Source organism: Anastrepha obliqua, chromosome 2 (assembly GCF_027943255.1).
Source record: "Anastrepha obliqua isolate idAnaObli1 chromosome 2, idAnaObli1_1.0, whole genome shotgun sequence".
Lineage (NCBI taxonomy): Eukaryota > Metazoa > Arthropoda > Insecta > Diptera > Tephritidae > Anastrepha > Anastrepha obliqua.
The window spans coordinates 49037727-49057207 of record NC_072893.1 but is presented as its reverse complement, the minus strand read 5'-3'; the positions used below and the strand labels follow the sequence as shown (position 1 = coordinate 49057207).

General features: G+C 39.5%; 1 protein-coding gene across 3 annotated transcripts in view; it reads right to left on the bottom strand.

Moving 5' to 3' along the window:
• The window catches only part of LOC129237556 (mucin-2), a 90514-nt gene that overhangs the window by 33362 nt on the left and 37671 nt on the right, over positions 1–19481 (bottom strand). For all 3 annotated transcript variants that reach the window (XM_054872373.1, XM_054872371.1, XM_054872372.1), the window contains exons 2-3: positions 13807–15039; positions 13453–13688 (exon numbers count right to left, since the gene is read on the bottom strand). In XM_054872373.1, the coding sequence (XP_054728348.1) occupies positions 13453–13688; positions 13807–14794 (1224 nt within the window). In that variant the 5' untranslated portion in view covers positions 14795–15039. The remainder of the gene's footprint in view (positions 1–13452; positions 13689–13806; positions 15040–19481) is intronic.

Genomic DNA, 19481 nt, shown 5'->3' with positions numbered 1-19481 from the left:
TCTTTTCAGTATATCAAAACATTTTATTCATATTACCAAATTTTTATTTACTTTGCTCTCATAATAACACCGAAACATGTTGAATATTGCTTCACTGTCCTCAATAACCTGGGAGCAAGGAAAGACGTATTGCTGAACCGGCTACCAAGGAATAAGGGCCATGATGACAAGAAACAGGCGAACTAAGCGGACTGCCTGGAGAAATTGTGGGCTTATCAAAAACCACGGATATTATCAACGCCTGGGAAGACACGGTAGCCATGCGACACTGGATGGAAAGTACAGGGCAGAGGCAGGGAAAACAGTTTATTCTTTTTGCTAGAAGAGCATCAAGTGGGCTCCTAAACTTGCATAGAGAGCACTCATGTACGAACTCTAATTGGGTTTTTAAAAGGCACATTGTTGTCAGGGTTTTGCATTAACTACTTCGCAGCAGCAATATTACCGAAAACATTGCTCGGCTCTCGCCACAACTCTGAACTTGAACAGATGAGTTGTGGAGCAGGTAGCGCAAAAGCGCGCTCAATTGTTTTACTCCGCTCCAAGCTACGTTTCATTACTGCTAGTAGCTTATACTTACTTTAAAGAATGCCTCTATTTTAAAACCGTAAACTACAGTCAGACAACAGAAATCTAAATTTTTATTCTTATAGTTTCCCTCGCCGCTGATCGGTGGTTTTGAACCTTTTTTCTATTTTCGCGAATTTTAGCAGGTAGGAGAGTGATAATGCGACAAAAAATGGAAAATCTTGAAAACCCAGGCTATCGAAACACTGGGAAAACCCGGAGAAAGGCTTGGCTTTTACAAATGAGAAAATTAGTGCAGCTGTTACCTGTCCCAAATATAAAAATGGAAAAGGTTCAAGGCCATTGAAAAATTTAGATTTCCGTTGTCTGGCTGTACTCCAAGGTTTTAAAATAGATACATTGTTTGAAGTAAAAACTAATCACTTGGCGTATTCCTGGAAATATACTCCTTGTTTGCATTTACAACCTTTTGCTGCTTGCTCAATATTTAAAAAAAAATCTATTCGATTAAAATTCTGAAGTAGAAACATTATGTACAATCTATGTCAGAAGAAAAGAACCGGTTTTTTTCTTGTGACTTCAAGATGTATTTCATTCTGCTTTTTGCTGCTAATAGTCCCACTCAAAGGCTGCGACGTCAGTGCTAACTCAGGTTGGTGGCGTTCGAAACTTTCCCGTAAGCGTAACCCAAAAGAAATGAGTTAGAAATGCGCGAAGCATTTTGAGGCGGTAGTTTTTTTCGCGCATTCGAAAAGGCCGAAATTATTTTACGCTGCGGCTGCAAAAGTGATTAAAAAATCAAAAAGCTTATTATGATGTGGAATCAGCGGTATAAGGAGTACAAAAATGTTGAAGACTTTTCCGAGCTCGGCTTGAAGCGAGTGACGACAAAAAAGCAGGATAAAGTGATTGTCCAACTTTTTAAGGGGGCCCTTCTTTGCGACTACACCAAGAACTCGCAATTCTTGCTAAAAAGGGAATAGATGTGAGTATCAACATCATCGAACGACGACTGAAGGAGGCGAACATATCCTACCGTCCCACATCATCAAAACCCCTACTCTCAGAAAAACTCATTGAGAAACAATAAAACAAGGAAATGGTGTCACAATAATGGACTAGCCTTCCCAGTCCCCAGACGCCAACCGCATTGAAAATGTGTGGGAAACTAGGAAAATGCATCTTGCCGGAAGACCAGTCCATGATTTAAGGCAACTCGTGTGTCAAGTTCACAAAAGCTAGTCCTGTTTGTTGACAAGCTACGCGGAAAAGCTGGTTCAAAGCATGCCGAGAAGATGCCAGGATGGAGACTACACGGCTTATTGCAAATTGCGACTCGTAGTTTTGTAAATACTTTCATGTAAAAAAATCTTAAATATATATCTTTTATACTTCATGAATAATCTCGGTTCCTTTTTTCTGACACAGACTGTATATATATTTACTTATGATATATGACTTGACTTGAAATGAGATATAGCGGAATATTCAAAAATATAGAGTCGTTTAAAAATAGCTAAGACACCAATAGATATATTGAATTTATAATTTTTTTTTATAAAAAGTTAGAGGATTCAGGAACTATAGAAAATATAATTGTAAGTTGTATTCAACCTGCAGTATACGGACATACCTAATTTGTTGGTTATATATGTATTTAGTGTAACACCGCAAAACCGCATATAAAATGCATCTAACAAAACAAAAACGAACACTGCTCAAGTAGCAGCTATGGGCGTAGTAGTAGCGCACCAGAAGTGAGAGTAGTGGCGTTAGCTGCAGCACAGATGAATAATTTCGCCAACAGCGCTCCGGCCGATGCCAAGTTTTCTACTATCACTCCTACTACAGAGAGTACTGAACATTTTTTTTAACTAATACTCTGAGCTACGGCTGTCGTCCTCGGTAGTCTAGCGTAAGTGCACTAGCTTGCCATTCCAGAGGTTGTGGGTTCGAATCCCACCTGAAGCACGGTCCTCGCATATTTCCAAATTTACCTTTCCCTGTTTCTAAAAAACAAAAAGAAAAAATCTCATTCCTCAAACCCAAAAACTAATCCTTCCCATCCTTCCAATCCTCACTCCCGCACAAACAGTCAGCGCATTATTTGCATTGTGGCTGCTAAACCAAGCAAAAAACAAATAGAAAAGCACACAGTTACTCAATGCATTCAGTGGCGCCAGCAAGAGGAAGCGGGCGGCCGCGGTAATAGCGCAGACACACACCACTTTAGCGAAGTCCTCAACCATCTGCACGATCCTTCTGCTTGAAAAATGAGGTTAATCAGCTACCCTGTCAGAAATCAAATAGATTAACGAAACCAACGCAAGACAAGTCTTGTCGAGGCCCTATGCTCCCGAGAGGAGTGAACAAGGAAACAAAAAAAAAAAACTCCGAGCTACTTGCAGTAACGAAACGTAGCTGGGATCGAAGTAAGACAAGTTTGTTTTGCGCCATTTGCTCCATTACTCATCTGTTCTAGTTCAGAGTAGTAGCGAGAGTAAACATGAAAACTAGGAAGTAGCGAAGCAATTTCAACCCCTGATTGTAGTCCCGTCATTATTTCTGGAAACTACGTAGAATTAGTTAAAAACAAGCGCCAGCCGTTTTTGTGAACTGGAAGATAAAACGTCAGAGCGCTACTCTACGATGCAAGATGAAGACTTCTACATTTAAAAGATGTGACTGAAAGCCATTACTGATTTGGGAAAGAAATCCTAAGGAAGTGCTCAAATTTATTAAAGTTATGCAGTGATTAACAATAAATCCACAAAAATGTATCTATCCGTTCACATAGGGCAATAGCTGCGAAATTGACAATCAGTTGTCAAGATTCTTTGAAAGGTCTTCAATTATATATATAATCTTATTTGTGGTGTGCGTCTTAATGTTGTTCCACAAATGAAGGGACAGTTTCAAGCCGACTCCGAACGGCAATATTTTTATGAGGAGCTTTTTCATGGCAGAAATACACTCGGAGGTTTGCCATTGCCTGCCGAGGGGCGACCGATATTAGAAAAATGTTTTTTTAATTTTGGTGTTTCACCGAAATTCGAACCGACTCTCTCTCTGTGAATTCCGAATGGTAATCACTACCAACCCATTCGGCTACGGCGACCGGCGGCCAATCAGAGACCACTTTTCCAACTCGTCCAAGGCGGATGATTTTAGCCACAAATTGTTAAAATATGGTTTTCTCTTAGCCCGACAAAGTTGGGTTTTTCTGTTACGAGAAATAGTAAACGCGCTTTGAAACAACAACTAAATCATGGTAATTTGGAAATTAAAATGCAATGTTGAACTACTAGACAATAGATTATTAAGGCCGCCATAGCCGGAAGGACTGTTGCGTGACTACCATTTGGAAGTGCACAGGTTTGAAATACAAATTGGTAGATAGGAACCTACATTTACGTAAGCAATGGCAAACCTCCGCGTGGTTTTCTGCCACGAAAAAGCTCCTCATAAAAAACCATCTGCCGTTCGAACAGGCGGCGTAAAACTATATGTCCTGCAACTTGCAGAAAAATATCGCGAGTGTGAGGCATTTACTCAATAGAGCATATCTGTACATAGAGGGTGGATAAATTTCAAGGGCCGATGTTGAATGTGAACCACACCTAAACCTAAAGCTTTTTTCTGCATTTCATTTCACATTTTTCAGTTTCAGACTAACTCAATTTGAACCATGAAAAGACACATAATCGGACAACGCGTTAAAGTTATTCAGGTTTATTATGAAAACGGGCGTTCAAATCAAAATGCATTTCGCGCACATCGTGAGGCACATTTTCACCTCAGTGGATTCGTCAATTTGGGCGAATGATAATCCAAGAGTGATTGCCGAAACACCGATGCACCCACAAAGAGTGACTGTTTGGTGCGGTTTATGGGCCGGCGGCATCATTGGGCCGTATATTTTTCCAAAATGAGGCCGGTCAGACAGTTACTGTGAATAGTGTTCGCTATCGTGAGATGATAACGAACTTTTTATGTCCCGAATTGAGCGAAACATTTGTTGGCCGAACAATCTCACGTCGCGGCGTTGTCAATTGGCCGCCAAGATCATGTGATTTGACACTGTTGGACTTCTTTCTTTGAGGTTATTTGAAAGAAAAGGAGTACGTCGATAAGCCAGCAACAATTCAAGAGCTAAAGGATGAGATAATTCGGCACATTAACGGCATAGAACCTCAATTATGCCTCAGCGTCATCGAAAATTTGGACCATCGGATGGAGGTGTGCCGCCGAGGCCATTTGGGCAATATTTTCTTCCATACGTAATTGAGCCATACCAATATTATCATAGTAGAGAGAAATGACAATAATTTCTTTAAAAAATTGTATTTTTTTCAAAATCAACACCGGCCCTTGAAACGTAAACACCCTTTACATGAATAACCATAGCCCATAAAGTCTGCGTACACTTTACAAATATTTTTCGAGTTGATTAAAAACGCAATATACATTTATAGCCTCATAATGAGTTCGTAATTTTCGTAATTTGATTATTTAAAATTTATACTATTAGGAAGTTGTTAAAGCAATTCAGTGCACGTAAACGTCATTAAAAATGCAATTATTTAATAAAACTGGTGCAACAGAAATTGTTAAAAAATGTTATAGTTCATTAAATAATAATTAGCGTATTTAATAGCGTTTGAAAAACTAGATTCAAGATCAAACAAATGCAAGATTTTATTGAAGTTTGCATTACACTTTCGTTACGCCCCTATGCACCTGTTAATGTGAATTTAATAACACATTGGCGTCAGCTTATTCTAATGCGTTCACATTGCAAACACTATTGGCATCTGTATTGTGGGATTCTAGAAGCATCCCATTAAAATAATAACTTCTCGCTACTCACGCATTGGACATAGATGAAGCATTAGCAATAAGAAAAAGACTAAATTCGTTGAATAAATAAATTTAATTGGCTTTTTAATTCTCTGCCTCGGTTAGCGGTATCGCAAATTGGTGAATTCTACTCCAAACAAAAACTAGCCTCTAAATGCAGAAAGTGGGTCAACTGATTATATTGAAATGCTAAATGATTATAGGTATGAAGGAAAATAATGTCCGTTTTTCATAGTATTATATTTAAATTGCCCTTGGCAATTCTATTCTCAGAACTGGTGTTACAGCTAAAATGTAAATTGACAGGTAGCAGACACAATAATAAGTCTCAATTAAAAATAAATAACACATTAATCGTACAAGCATTACGATTGAGCAATAAAAAATAAACATGAAATTATAAAAATAAATTTATTGGTATAAGTATCGTTCGCAGCAGCAGGTTTGTACTTCGAAACATCCATGAGATTATGTGGCTATCACTGGATCTGGAATTTGCTCTGTTATTATGTTTTACTTAACATAGGGGAAAAGAAAGCTGTTAAATTGGTATCTGTAAGTTCCAAGGCGGCTTCTACCAATGGTGCCCTAACGCGACTTCTCCCTAATATAGGAGGGCCCCAGGGAAATCGCAGACGGCTACTGTCATTGGTTGCTGACTCTATAATTCCGTATGCAGCACCTACCTGGGCGGGGACCTAAAAGTCTAATCTACGGGAAGTCACCCAGACATACAGGCAAGGCACGCTGCGCGCAGCTTGCGCGTATAGAACGGTGTCTGATGATGCAATCTGCGTAATAGTGAGAAAGATACCCCTAAACCTCTTGGCAGATGAAATGTTTCGGCTCTATAACAGACAGGGAACGCGGCCCACACCTGGAGAAAAAGCAGCGGAGCGACTGCTGACAATAGGCCGGTGGCAGCAGCGGTGGGATGAGTCACAAAGTGGATGTTGGACCTACAAACTCATACCACGTGTTGATGAGTGGTTAATGAGAAAACATGGAGACATCGACTATCACCTTTCACAGTTGCTCAGCGGACATGGCTGTTTCAGGAATACCTGCACCGTTTTAAGCTGGCAGACAGCTCTTTCTGTCCAAACTGCCCTAATACAGACGAAAACGCAGAACACGTCATGTTTTATTGCGACCGCTTTAGAGAGGAACGAGCTATATTGGAGCAAGCCCTGGGTCATCAACCGTCGCCCAGTAACCTCACACGAGATATATGCGCAACCAGCGGTAAGTGGGAGGCAGCGCAAACGTTCGCAGGTAAGATTATGACGCGACTTCGCCATATTGATTGGGAACGCAAAGCGTTTCAGCAACAGAGCAGGCGGACAGGTTCTGACGAACCGACAACAAGCACAGACGTTTGAGTGAAACACTCAATATAGTATCATACAGAAGACAAGACGGTAGTGAATTAACTCCTTTACTTTGGACTTCCTATAAACATAGTGGGAGTAATTGAGACTATCGACGGTGTATAGCCTTCATACGCCTACAGGAGAGGAACCTGGACGCGGGTACCTGTTGTGTCTTAGGACATAAGCGCGGCTCTACCCAGAAGTTATAATTTTGTGGTTCCAGGGTAGAACTAGCCGAGGTGGAGGATTGTTATAACATTAGTGGGAGCGTGCCCCACATACCATTGGTGTGACGGCACCTTTGAGATGTTTCTGACATTTTCATTTCAACCTCCTTAAAAAACAAAAAAAATAAAATCAAATTGGTCTCTCAGAGCACCATTTAATTGAACGTTAACATAAAGCTGACGCATGCTATAGTACCTTCAGTGAGTACGAAGAAATATTATTATTTATTAAAATATAATTAAAATTATAGATTAATCTAATATAAAAGCTCTAGCTACCAGGGCTATCAGCTTAGTCAAGTGATAGTAAATGTAATTAAATATAAATTTTAAGACTAAATAAGTTGAAATATATTTATAGCTTTAAGAAAATTTGACATTTTTATTACAATATATGTATTTGCTTCAGAAGGGATGGAGAGAATGTTGATTGGATCTGCGTTATCCGGTGTTGTGGTGAGTAAAGCGTAGATAGATGGACAATGGGAATGTGACGTATGGTTAAGCGGTTCGCGTTGCAAAAGTTCCACATTGGCTACGGACTCTTTGTAAAATGGTATTGGTGTGTTAAAAGGGTATGGCCTAGCCTTAAACGTACAAAACCTTGGATCATCCAAGTACGAGTAGTAGTCGAAGTTGGCAGTATGCTAGCGGAACGGTGTGGATTTACTTCTTTGTATTCATGCTGGTAAATATACCAATTGGCGTCCAGCTGAGACTTTAAAGCTCTAGAGTAGAGGTTTTAATTGATGTTGTACTAAGTGGGTTATAAAAGTGCAAACACGATTTTAAGGCAAGATTTGCGGCATAGTCAGCATGATGATTGCCGAGTATGTTCGAATGTCCAGGTATCCACATTAGTTTTGTAGGCCAGGGTGGGCCATATAGCGTTCGCTTTTTGAACCAATTATTTTTTTGAGAATGGTAACACAAATGACATGTCAAATGTGTTCATAATTTACTTAAAGGTTTGACATTTACGAAATGGGACGCTATACGCTTGAACAAAATTGGGAAATATTGCAAACCTATTTCCAAAGTGGTGAGTATTCTTCTTCTTTTCTGATTTTCACATCGGTGGCTATGTCAATAAGCAAAATTGTCGGATTTGGGGCTCAGAATAATTTGTATATTATGCGACTTCTGAGATATTTCGTGCGATCTTCAAGTGATTGAAAACCACCTTCCATTAGCATATTTATAGTAGGTGTTATCCTAAAAGCACGTTAACTCCTAACGACGAAATAACTCTCATAAAGTGTGTCTACTACCAATAAGCAACAATAAATGGAACAGTGCGTAAAGTGCTAAAGTGAGTTCTAGTGGTATATCCGAGAGTATTATTGAAAATTCAAAATAGAGAGGAAACATATTAAGAAAAAAAGAGAAAATGTAAATAAGTTAGGAAGCTAGCCGAGAGGAAAATCGCATCGGAATTCCGGCTAATTACAGCTTGTTTCTAAAAATGGGCGAATCCTTAAAAGTGACATTTAGATCATCTAATTGGTTGAATACAGAATTTTCAGAAAAAATTTTTTTTTTATTTAATTTTATTGTTGCGCAAAAAAAAATAATAATAACAGTCATTGGTGGGTCCACTTAGTAATTGGTGGTTCCACAAATGGAAAGACCTAAATTTTTAAGTCTACTCCGAACGGCAAATGGTTTTTATGCTGAGCTCTTTCACGGCAGAAATACACTCGGAGATTTGCCCTTACCTGCTCAGATTACTTGAAAATTGCGTCTGAAGCTTTGAACGCAGTTTTCTCAACATTGTGTTTTAAAGTTAGTAGCTACATTTCTGAAACAAGCTATTTTTATGCAAATATTATTTATAAATATATGTACATATTTTTCAGCAACTAATCGACGGCTTTCCTTGCCTATGAATGTTTTCCATTTGAAAAAAAAAAAAATGTTAGACACAAATGTTCATTAAAAGTACGATTCATTTTTTCTTGAGAAGCCGTCATTTAGTTTAAAATTGCTTTTTCTTTCGCTTAAATACCGGATTGTGCTTGAATTAATGCAATCTTCATTACTATTTTGATTTTTCAGAAGACCATCTGGATGGAGATCGGATGCAGAGACTTTAAAAATCATCATCATCATCATGCATAGGACGACAGCTCATTGTGAGCCTTAGCTACACCACAATTTTCCCCATCCATCTCGTTCCATAGCCACACTACGATAGTTGGTCACTCTTATGATTCTTAGATCGTTCTTAAGGTCGGCCAACCATCTTTTCCGCGGTCGCCCTCTTTACTTTTCACCAAATATGCATACATCCAAAACTTTGCGAGGTATTTTTGCATCTGGCATTCTGCAAGCGTGTACGAGCCATCGAATGCGAGGCGATTAAGCAAACCGTACGACGTTTTCTCCTTGTAGAATTTCCTCTAGCTTGTTATTATATCTGAAGCGGTAGAGGCCATTTTCTTCTCCAACTGAACCCAGTATCCTTCTTTGCAATATGCGTAATTGTGTAGTTGCATCTGCTTTCAGTGTCCACGCTCCACATCCATATGTAGCCACTGGTCGAATCAGTGTTTTATATATTTTTATTTTCGTTCTTCTATAGTACATAAAATCTTGCTTCTTAACCGTTTAATGTAGGCAAAATATGCTCTCTTTGCAGCCCACGCATGGTCTTGGATAGCAATCGTTGCGTCATCCGTTCTACTGAGAAACAGTCTTAGATATTTAATCTGATCCACGCTTTCAAATTTATGATCTGCAATTGTAAGATCCGGTGCCTTTCTCAGCGTGTTAAGTCTTGCGCGGTATTTCGTTTTGCTTTCATTGATCTTTAATCCAAAGAATTTTGCTTTTATTTGAAGTGCTTGGAGGACATCTTTTAGATCATTTATATTCCTCGCGAGGATCATCAGCAAAGCCACATATTTGAAAAGTTTGGGTAAACTAGACTGAGCTATACATAATATATACGACAGGAGCTTTTTTCTGATAACTTCGAGTTTATTTATTCAAAATAGTCCCCTCTGGCGATGCACTGTTTTGTGCGATTTAAAAGCTTTTCGAAAGAGTGTTTCAGGTCATGGACCGGAATGTCCTTCAGGATGTCCGTACAAGCCTTTTGATGGCCTCTACGGACGCAAAACGTTTTCATCTCATGGCCAAAGGCAATTTTCCGAATAGGTAGAAGTCACAGGGAGACATATCAGGCGAATACGGTGAGTGATTGATGGTTAAAATGCGATTTCTAATCAAAAAATCAGTCGCAAGAGCGGATCGATGAAGTGGTGAATTATCATGCAGTAAGCGCCAGCTTCCTCCTTCGCGGTATTCCGGGCGGATTCGACAAATGTGAAGGAACAAACGCTTCAAAGCGCTAAGATAGAAAATTGCATTGACGGCTTGGCCAGTTGGTACGAGTTTCTTGTGGACAATTCCCTTGGAATCGTAAAAGCAAATAAACATCGACTTGATTTTTGACTTCTCCAAACGCGATTTTTGTGGTGGTGGCCTATCTGGGGCTTTCCATTCGGCGCTTTGACGCTTAGTTTCAAGTTCGTGTTGGAAACATCGCATTTATCACCGGTTACAATGTTGTAATGGAAATTCTCCTCTTTTCATGCCTCTTTAATGAGGTCTTTCGAACGATGGATTCTGAGCAATTTTTAGTCCTCAGTTAACTTGTGCGGAATGAAACGTTCACAGACCTTTCGTAAGCCCAAATGATCAAATGCGATAAATCCATATTCTGGAGATATTCAACTTCGATTCCAGGAATTTCAACAATTATTTTGGTTAGTTTTTGATAAATTTACGAACAATTTCTATGAAGTTTTCGATGATTACTGATTTTGGGCGGACCGGTCCGTAAGTTCATAGCCATTTATGCCCTCACAACCATCTCTGAAACGTGTAAACCACTCATGAACTCTGGCACGAGATAGACAATCATCGCCATAAACTTTTTTCATCACTTCAAATGTTTCGGTAGAACAAAATTTGATATTAGCTCTTTGTTCGAAACTCATTTTTGTACCGATGACACAAACATACTGACACTTTAGACGCAATAACTTCGCTTGCATTGCACCGAATGCCACCAAGCTTTCTCCGGAAGTCGGCTAGGGATGTAACTTCCAACGACCTAACTGATTAAAAAGTTGGCGCCATCAAAAACATTTCTATTTCTTGTTTATTTTGGACTTTACCTTGTAGTCTCTGATGGATCAACTCTGAATAAATCAGACGTTTCGCCTTGTAAGAGAACTTTGGAATAAGTCTCGAAAATAATAATTTTAAAACCAACTCATCCGAAATTAAGGATAATATTTTGTGTATATTCTTATGATTATAATTCAAATATCTTTTCAAGAAGACGACCTCCACTTAACTTAACAAAAATTTGTGCCAATACTAGACAGCGGAAGCTATGACCCCCTTCTCTTCTGTGACGAAGTACCATAAACAATATCTCGACCAAAGAATATCAAAGTCAACATACAGGAGCTAAAAGTATGGAAGTATGGATACTAGAAATGAAGGTCAACTGACAACCATCTGATTATCGATTCTCTACTGTATTCCATACTAACCTGGAAAATGAGTTAACTTTTAAGTAAATGTGCTATCTCCACTAATAATAACCTGCTCTCAGAAATGAGTTGGTGCAAAATTGTGGAATTGGGAGATATCTCTGAATCGTTAGCTCCAAAATAAGAGTTCAAACAGCTTGAATTTCTACATCGCAATTTATTAAATCTAATCTTTAGGAAAATGTGGTTCGAGCTATAGGGAGATACCTTTTTAGGTTTCTACAGTATCAGGCTATGCTGACGATATCGAGATCTCATATCTATCAATAACTAACAATTTCGACTTCGAACTGATTAGACTCTCATTGGACTGACGCTTCTCTCTCTAATCATGTTGATGCTATTAAATATATGACAAAACGCCTGTCTGGTGGCAAATTTCAATGAGGCAACTCAGTCAATTTAGCCATGAGTTGTTCGAGTTTTGCATAGGCAGCAAAATATTTAGGCGACCAGAAGGGTCCAAGGGCTGAGAAGATTTAATGCGTTACATGTAAGAAGGAAAGCCATACTTCGTGCTGGGAAAAACCAATTGCACAAATAATAGGCTTTATTTGGTGTGTGTGTTAGCTGTGCAAAGGCTTAGATCATTTTCAAAATTGACGCTTGTTGTAGGTAGGTATAGTGGTTGTCGGTTGGCACACCTAGGCCTGCTGTAGGCCCATTGTGATACCACCGGAGCTGTTCCTTCTCTCTTCACTCTACATTGTCCTCATTGACCCAACCTGTGGCTTTAATATATCTAACAAGACTTGTTATTTTTATATTGGCTACTTCTGCCAAGTTATTGAGGGAACTTTTTCCTAAAATATTGAATCTTCTTCTATCCAGAGCCAAGCACTCGTATAGCAAGTGTTCCATACTCTCTTCTTCTTCGATGTCGTTACAGCTTCTGCTCTCAGTCTGCTGGCATGGCTGCCAATCTGAGAATGCCCTGTTAGGACCCCGAGAAGAGTGTAGCATCATCAACATTTCCAATACATGTACGGGGAACGCTGCTGGAGTGACAGTCCTTGCCCGGATATAAATCGGGGTCGTTCCGGTAACATATAATAGAACCGAGTGTCATGGGAACATTGGTGTTTGTAATTGGTGTTAGTTAGTCCCTTGAAACAAAAGTAGCTTGGCCAAAGTCGCGCAGTCGCCAATAGCTGCATACACATTAGAAGAAAGAAGGAAGACGTACCAATCGAGTGTGGTTGAGAATTCTTTAGTAATCCGAATGTTGTAGTTTTGGTACGTTTTTGAGACATAAAACAACAAGTTGCCAAGAGCTAAATGTAAACAAAGTAAAGAGCGAATGTAAAAACTATTTGTGCTTTTGAAAATTATGAAAAATTGGCTTGGTCGACCCTCTCCTCCAACTTGTGGTTTTCGTCTTGATGTTTGTTCTTAAAAGGAGGTACCTGTAGTTGTATGCTGCTTTGTTGTTGTTGTTATTGCAGCAGCAAAAACACTCCCCATACATGTACGGGGAGTGCTGCTGGAGTGACAGTCCTTGGCCGAATATAAATCCGGATCGTTTCGATAACGTACAACCGACTGTCGGGGAACGAATGTTTTATTATAAACTAATTTTCCTGCTAGAAATCATTAAAAAAAAAACTATTTTTGGGTTTGAATCTGTGAACAAACGAGTGGCAGTAATGCACAAATTGGCTCGGCTAAGGCAGGATTTTTGAAGATTTCGCTAGCTTACTGCAGTGGCAATGCTCAGAGAAATTTAATTGCGTAAGTTGCCGCCAGTGGAGCTTAAAAATGCAACCTAGCTTTGTTGTTGTCATATTTGTTGTTATCGCCTTAGTTTACATACTCATACTATATAGGTATGTGGATCACTAAAGCTGGTGGTAGTAAGCGGGAAGTAGGCATATGAATTTTCCTTTTACTCACTTGTGATGGCTGCGTAATATCAATATCATTTAGCGGTATGGGTTTGTATGCGGCATGTGAATGTGACAACGAAATCTTGGCTCCATCCAGTGGTGACGTCGGCGATGGCGATGGGGTATTCGAATGCGCCGAGTTTGAAGAGAACACTGCAGAGTTGGGTGATGTGGACACGATGCCATCAGGCTGGGTGGGCAGAGTGGTGACGGTCATTCTTGACGGCGTTGCAATCGCTTCCACTACACAAATATGTATGTACATAAAATTATAATTAAAAGATAAAATCCATAGACACATACATACGTACATACATAGCGCATACCAAATCGTAAAACTTTACGAGATGCACTAACTCACCTGGCTTTGGCGGCCGTTCAGGTGGCGTTGCTTTGCTATTACGGAATATGGCGCTATTTTCCGGTATGTTCTGATATTTGGGTGGAGACTTTGGTGGCGGTGTGGGGGCTGTAGTCACGATTTGTACTTTAGGATATTGATTGTCGATGAGTAGGCGTGGTATGGCTGTTTGTTGCTTTAGCCGGGATTCGTTACTATTGTTCGGATTGGGAGAATGCATTAGGTTGTCGATATTAGTTTGTGGCGCGTTGTGCTGATGGTCTTGAGCGTAACCATTTAAACCGAAAAATTTCGATTTAGCATCATTCAGTGCTGCTTTCACCGCGGCTATACTCTGACTGGCTTCGTAATGCTCCGATTGTGAATGTTGACTAAGCGGTCTTTGTGTTGGAGTTGCATTCCGAGCCGCTGTCGTGGCTGTCGTCGACGCAGCAGTTGGCGTAGCTGTCGCCGTTACATCAGCTCTTATTGGCGCCAATGTTGGCATTGTAATTAACGGGTTCGCCTGCGCTTGTATTGAGCTGTCGCTATTCGATGGTGGCGTTGTATTCGCTGCAAACTGCAGTGTTGTTGGTGTTGTTTGGTCAGTGATGTTTGACGCCACCGGTTGCAGTGCCGGCTGTGGTGGGTATTGTTGACTCGCGCACGGAAGCGTTTGCTGCTGAGGTGTTGATTGCAGTTGTTGTTGCTGCTGCTGCAAAAACGGTTGTTGTGACTCTTGATTTGTTTTCAGTTGTTTAGTCTCATTAAACTTGAATGAAATATCGGTGTAAATGGGTGAGCTGGTTGCTCTATTGGCTGTGATAGTTCCAGTCGGTGCTGCTGCTGCTGCTGCTTCTGTTGTTGTTGATGTTGGTAAAGGCGATTTAGTTGATGTCGGCACCGTCTTATCACTTTTTACTACTTTCGGTGTGCTAGTCTGTATGCTGGGCGGCGGCGTTTTCAAATTGTCGTAGACACTCACTGGCCTGTCGTCATGCACTTCCATATTGTGCCGACTGTGTAATCGTTTTGGCCCGTTTTGTCAGGTTCTCATCAAACCTTGCACATACATTTGTATGCACCTACTTATGCATGTGTGTGTATATGTATGTGACTTTAGACGCTGCTGTGTGTGTGTGCAGTAGTGTACGTATGAGTTTTTTACGAAAAGTACTAATTATCTGAGCTCATTGGCGTGCACCGATCTATGAAGCGCATAACAATTGTCTGTGTGTGTGTGTGTGCGTATTGCTGGAAGAGGAAAATAACGCAAAGCTATTAAATTGATTACTTTTTTTCGGAAAATTACAAATAATAAATAATATAATTATTCCTAAAAAGCGAAACTAAGTTTCAGGCACGTTCACCCATACGTGCATACATACATATGTAATTGCTTGGCGTGCAATTGCTGAAAAATGTATAGCACTCTAGAAATAATTGGGCGGGAAAGTGGCTGAATAACATTGCTATAATATGAACTAAATATTTTGGAGCACAAACTTCCAGGTAACAATATTAGGTGCACGCATTAGGGTGCGCCTTATTTTGCTCAATTGATATTTATTACGTTGACTTAGTCCTTCCCTTAACCGTGCTCGAAATTTTGAACGTAAATAACTTTTTATGGTATGAGGTAGTACCACCAGTTAACACCAAAAGCAAAAAAAAAAAAAACAAAAAAAAAATCCTGACCATGGTCGAAGAATAATACCTGTCATACCCAATAACTTATTGGCACAGTCTGACAATTTATTTGCTGCTTCAATTTTTTATGAAAATATTAGGTTGGGGAATAAGTTCGTAGCCTTCTTACCGAAGACTTTTATTTAAACAAAAAAACAATAATTATATCAATAAGTTAATCAATTATATATTCCCCTTTGCTGTTTGCAACCTCTTTCCGCCTCTCGACCAATTTGTTGATGTCCTTCCGCCAAAACTCGCCTGGCCTGGTGTCAAAGATGTTGTTGAGCCAGTTTTTAAAGAACCTCTTTGTTATCGAAGGTAACGCCCTTCATACGGTTTGACAAAGAGCGGAAAAAAGGTAATCGGTTGGTGGAAGATTCGGAGAATACGGTGGATGCTGAAGGACCTCCCATTCGAGGTTTTGGCTCGTCAAGTGCAACATGAAGGAGTATGGTTGTCGTGAAGGAGTACGGTTTGACCTTGTCGATCTGGCCTTTTTAGTCGAATAGCCTCATTCTTGCGCTGTAGCTGGGCAATGTAGAGCTCTTTGTTGACCGTGGCATACTTTTCGAACATTTTCCAGTGCACTATGCCCTCCCACTCCCGCCAAACACATATCAAGATCTTCTTTGTATGAAGATCTGACTTAACACTCGGCTTTGGCGTATCCCCTGGAGCCAAATATCCCTTTTCTTTGCTTCGTATTGATGTATAGTCACCATTTTTTATCTCCCGTGACGATTCCGTACAAAAAGCGCTGTTTATGACCGCGAGTTGCTCGATGTCGGGCGAGATGCTGAGAAGTAATTTAAAGGCGACTTGCTTTTATTTTTCGTTGAGCGCGAGAGGCACCCAGGCTCCTAATTTTTCGGTAAAGCGTATTGAACGAAGGTGATCGAGAATAGCTTTATGATCGCAGTTCTCCTTCAAAATTGATGTGAGACGTTCATCATCAAATTCAGAAGGCTTCCGCTGCGGACGTGTCAGCGACGTCAAAGTCGTCATATGTTGAACTTTGCAAACCATTTCCGTGCTGTAGATTCACCCTACGACACCTTCTCCATACACATCGCAAATGTCCCGGGCCGCTTCGGTAGCTCTTTGACCTAGATGAGAAGCAAAGAAGAGCAGGTGTCGAAAATATTGATTTTTGCCTCCTGGATATTTCATGTCTAAGCCTCAAAACTAATAAAAAATTAAATAACTCAAAACTGCAATTTAGATAGTTTTGTAGAGCAGGAAGTGTTCTATTGAATGAATATTTATCCTTTGCCAAACAGCAAACAAATCGTTTAAAATAAGGGAACATTTAAAAACGCGATTAACTTATTCCCCAACCCAATAGAATAAATCCCAGATAATGCTGTAATATTCGAAGTTTGATCTAATAACAGAAACATTATTGTGAGGCTGGTGGTGCTCGAAATCAATTGCAACTTTACGTCTACTGAAGGTATTTACCAGCTGTAAAAGGCGAGGAGTTATCATAAAATCAAGCTTCCAATTTTGTTAAGTCCTCTTGAGGTCTCACGCAGTCAGCTACGTCCTCTATACGACTGTAAATAAATCATTTCTTCTGCATCTTTCAAGTCATCTGCATACATCAGACAACGCGATGCCAAAAACACGTCTGGAATATCATTAACAAAGATTAAAAACAATAGTGACACGAGATGGCCACCTCGAGGTACACTAGATTGAAGGCATCAGGTTTTATATTGTTTATACGAACGAATTGAGTTATATCAGTGAGATAAGATGCAAACTACTTAAGTAAGCTAGGGTGACAACCAATTGAATCCAGCTTTTTTAGCTGGATACTATGGCTGACTCTATCGAATGGTTTCGAAAAGTCAGTGTATATGACATCGCATTGTTGGCATGTTGCAAATTGATTTAAAATAAAATTTACGAATAAACCTAAATTCGTTACATTAGATCTACCCTTACGAAAGCCATGCTGATGAAGGGATGTGAGATCCGAAATTTGGAAGAGAATTAAATCACGAACCAGTAAAGTTTAAACGTTTTTTAAAGTGTTTAGGTATAAAGATTTTGCATATCGGGCGGATATTTTTCACATCCGACTTGCCTCCAGACTTTTGTACCGGTATCACAAAAGAGTTTTTCTAATGATGTAAAAATTCTCCAGTAGCCAGCGTTTTATTAAAGATTATTGTTAGCGGTTGAGCTAACGATTTAGCAAAGTTTTTTAATAATATAGGAGGGAAGCCATCTTCTGCTTGAGTCATTTGTCAAGGTTGAGAGGTTTCCTAGTACATCATTAAATGAGAGCTGAACACCTTTAAATGTCCGTGAGCAGTTAAAAGTTACTACGCTGGCTGGGTCATGTCGTCCGAATGGATACAAATTCGCGGCTCTGAAAGTATTCGATGCGTTACCAGCTGGTAGTAGCAGAGGAAGAGGAAGGCCTCCTCTACATTGGAAAGATCAGGTGGAGAAGGACTTGGCTTCACTTTGTGTGTCCAATTGGCGCCGGTTAGCACGAGAAAGAAACGACTGGTGCGCTTTGTTAAACTCGGGCAAAATCGCGTGAACGGTTATCGCGCCAATTAAGAAGAAGAAGAAGTTAAAAGTGGTATTTCCTATTCCGGTATCTTATTGACAAGCATAAAGAGAACGAAATAAATCTGCAAAAGTTACCCATTTTTTGTATGTCCGTAAATTACTGTCCGGTGGTTGACTTTTTGCCGTTTATAAACTGCCAAAAATATTTACTATTTTCCCTTATATCACTCTCTACTTTAGAAACGTAGTTCTGATATAGAAATTTGTTCAGAACATTGAACTTATAGACATACATATATTAAATATAAAATATGCTTTATTCGAATTAAAATTATCATAAATTCTCGCAATTTGGAGTATCCAGATTCGATAAAATTACTTATTAAAAAAAGCAAAAAGCAGCTCTGGTGCGCCCGGGTCATCCAGCGACGGTAGTGACCGAGGAAAATATGCAAGAAGTCGAAAAACTATATATTACTGGCCGATTGAAAAATTTATAGTGACACAGTCAGTAAATGGGGTGCAGATTAGCAAAGAAGGAACTGGAAAGACTTCACATGAAAAAATCAGTGTGATTGCGTGCCGCGTATGCTAATACCGCTCGTCAAGTGGCATCGATTGGACTTGCATCACAGTTATTACGACAAAATTTGCATCCACAATTTGAACGTTGATGAAACCTGAAGGCAGTAGTATGATTCGGAGTCCACAAAAGTGTCACTGCAGTAAAGTAGAAAGGTCACTAAAGACATTCAATGTCAGTATTGAAGGCTATTGCTACTATATTCTGGGATAGCGAGGGCATATTATTACTTGATGCGAAACTTATATCATTCGGTTTCTGGAATACTTGTCTAAAGGGACTGCAAAGAATGGCCACCACTGTGCATATTTACTGGACCAGAAATGCAGGGCAGTCGCTCAGAAGAGATGTGATAAGTTCACGCGCGGAGTGCCGTTTCTGCAGTGGCAAGAAAGCCTTCTATTAACAAGTCGAAAAGTATATTTCACTTGAGGACAATTAAGCTGAGAAATAAAAAATTAACACCATAGTTTTCATTTATTAAGTACCTGAGGTCGCGAATTCTTTAGCCATACTTCGTATGTGAAATTAGTATGTTAAACGTCGATAAAAAAGCTTTTCTTTAATGACATCTGCATATTTTTCTTACACACTGTTCGTTTATACCAGCACATACCAGACCGAATGCGAATGCGTGAAAACAATTTTTATTATTTGGAAATTCAAAATTTCCAATTACTTATTTGGAACACACATAAAATTTCCAGCATGTTTCACTCACTGAATTTGTATGCCACAACTTGTCGACACAGTTTTTGAGATTTGCATGAAAAAACTTCAATTTTTATTGAAAATTCTATTTACACCAGCAAAACAAAATTACTGAAAAAAAAAAATTATTTTAATTAATTCCGGCGCAAAATTATAGTAGCAAAGAAACAAATGAAACAAT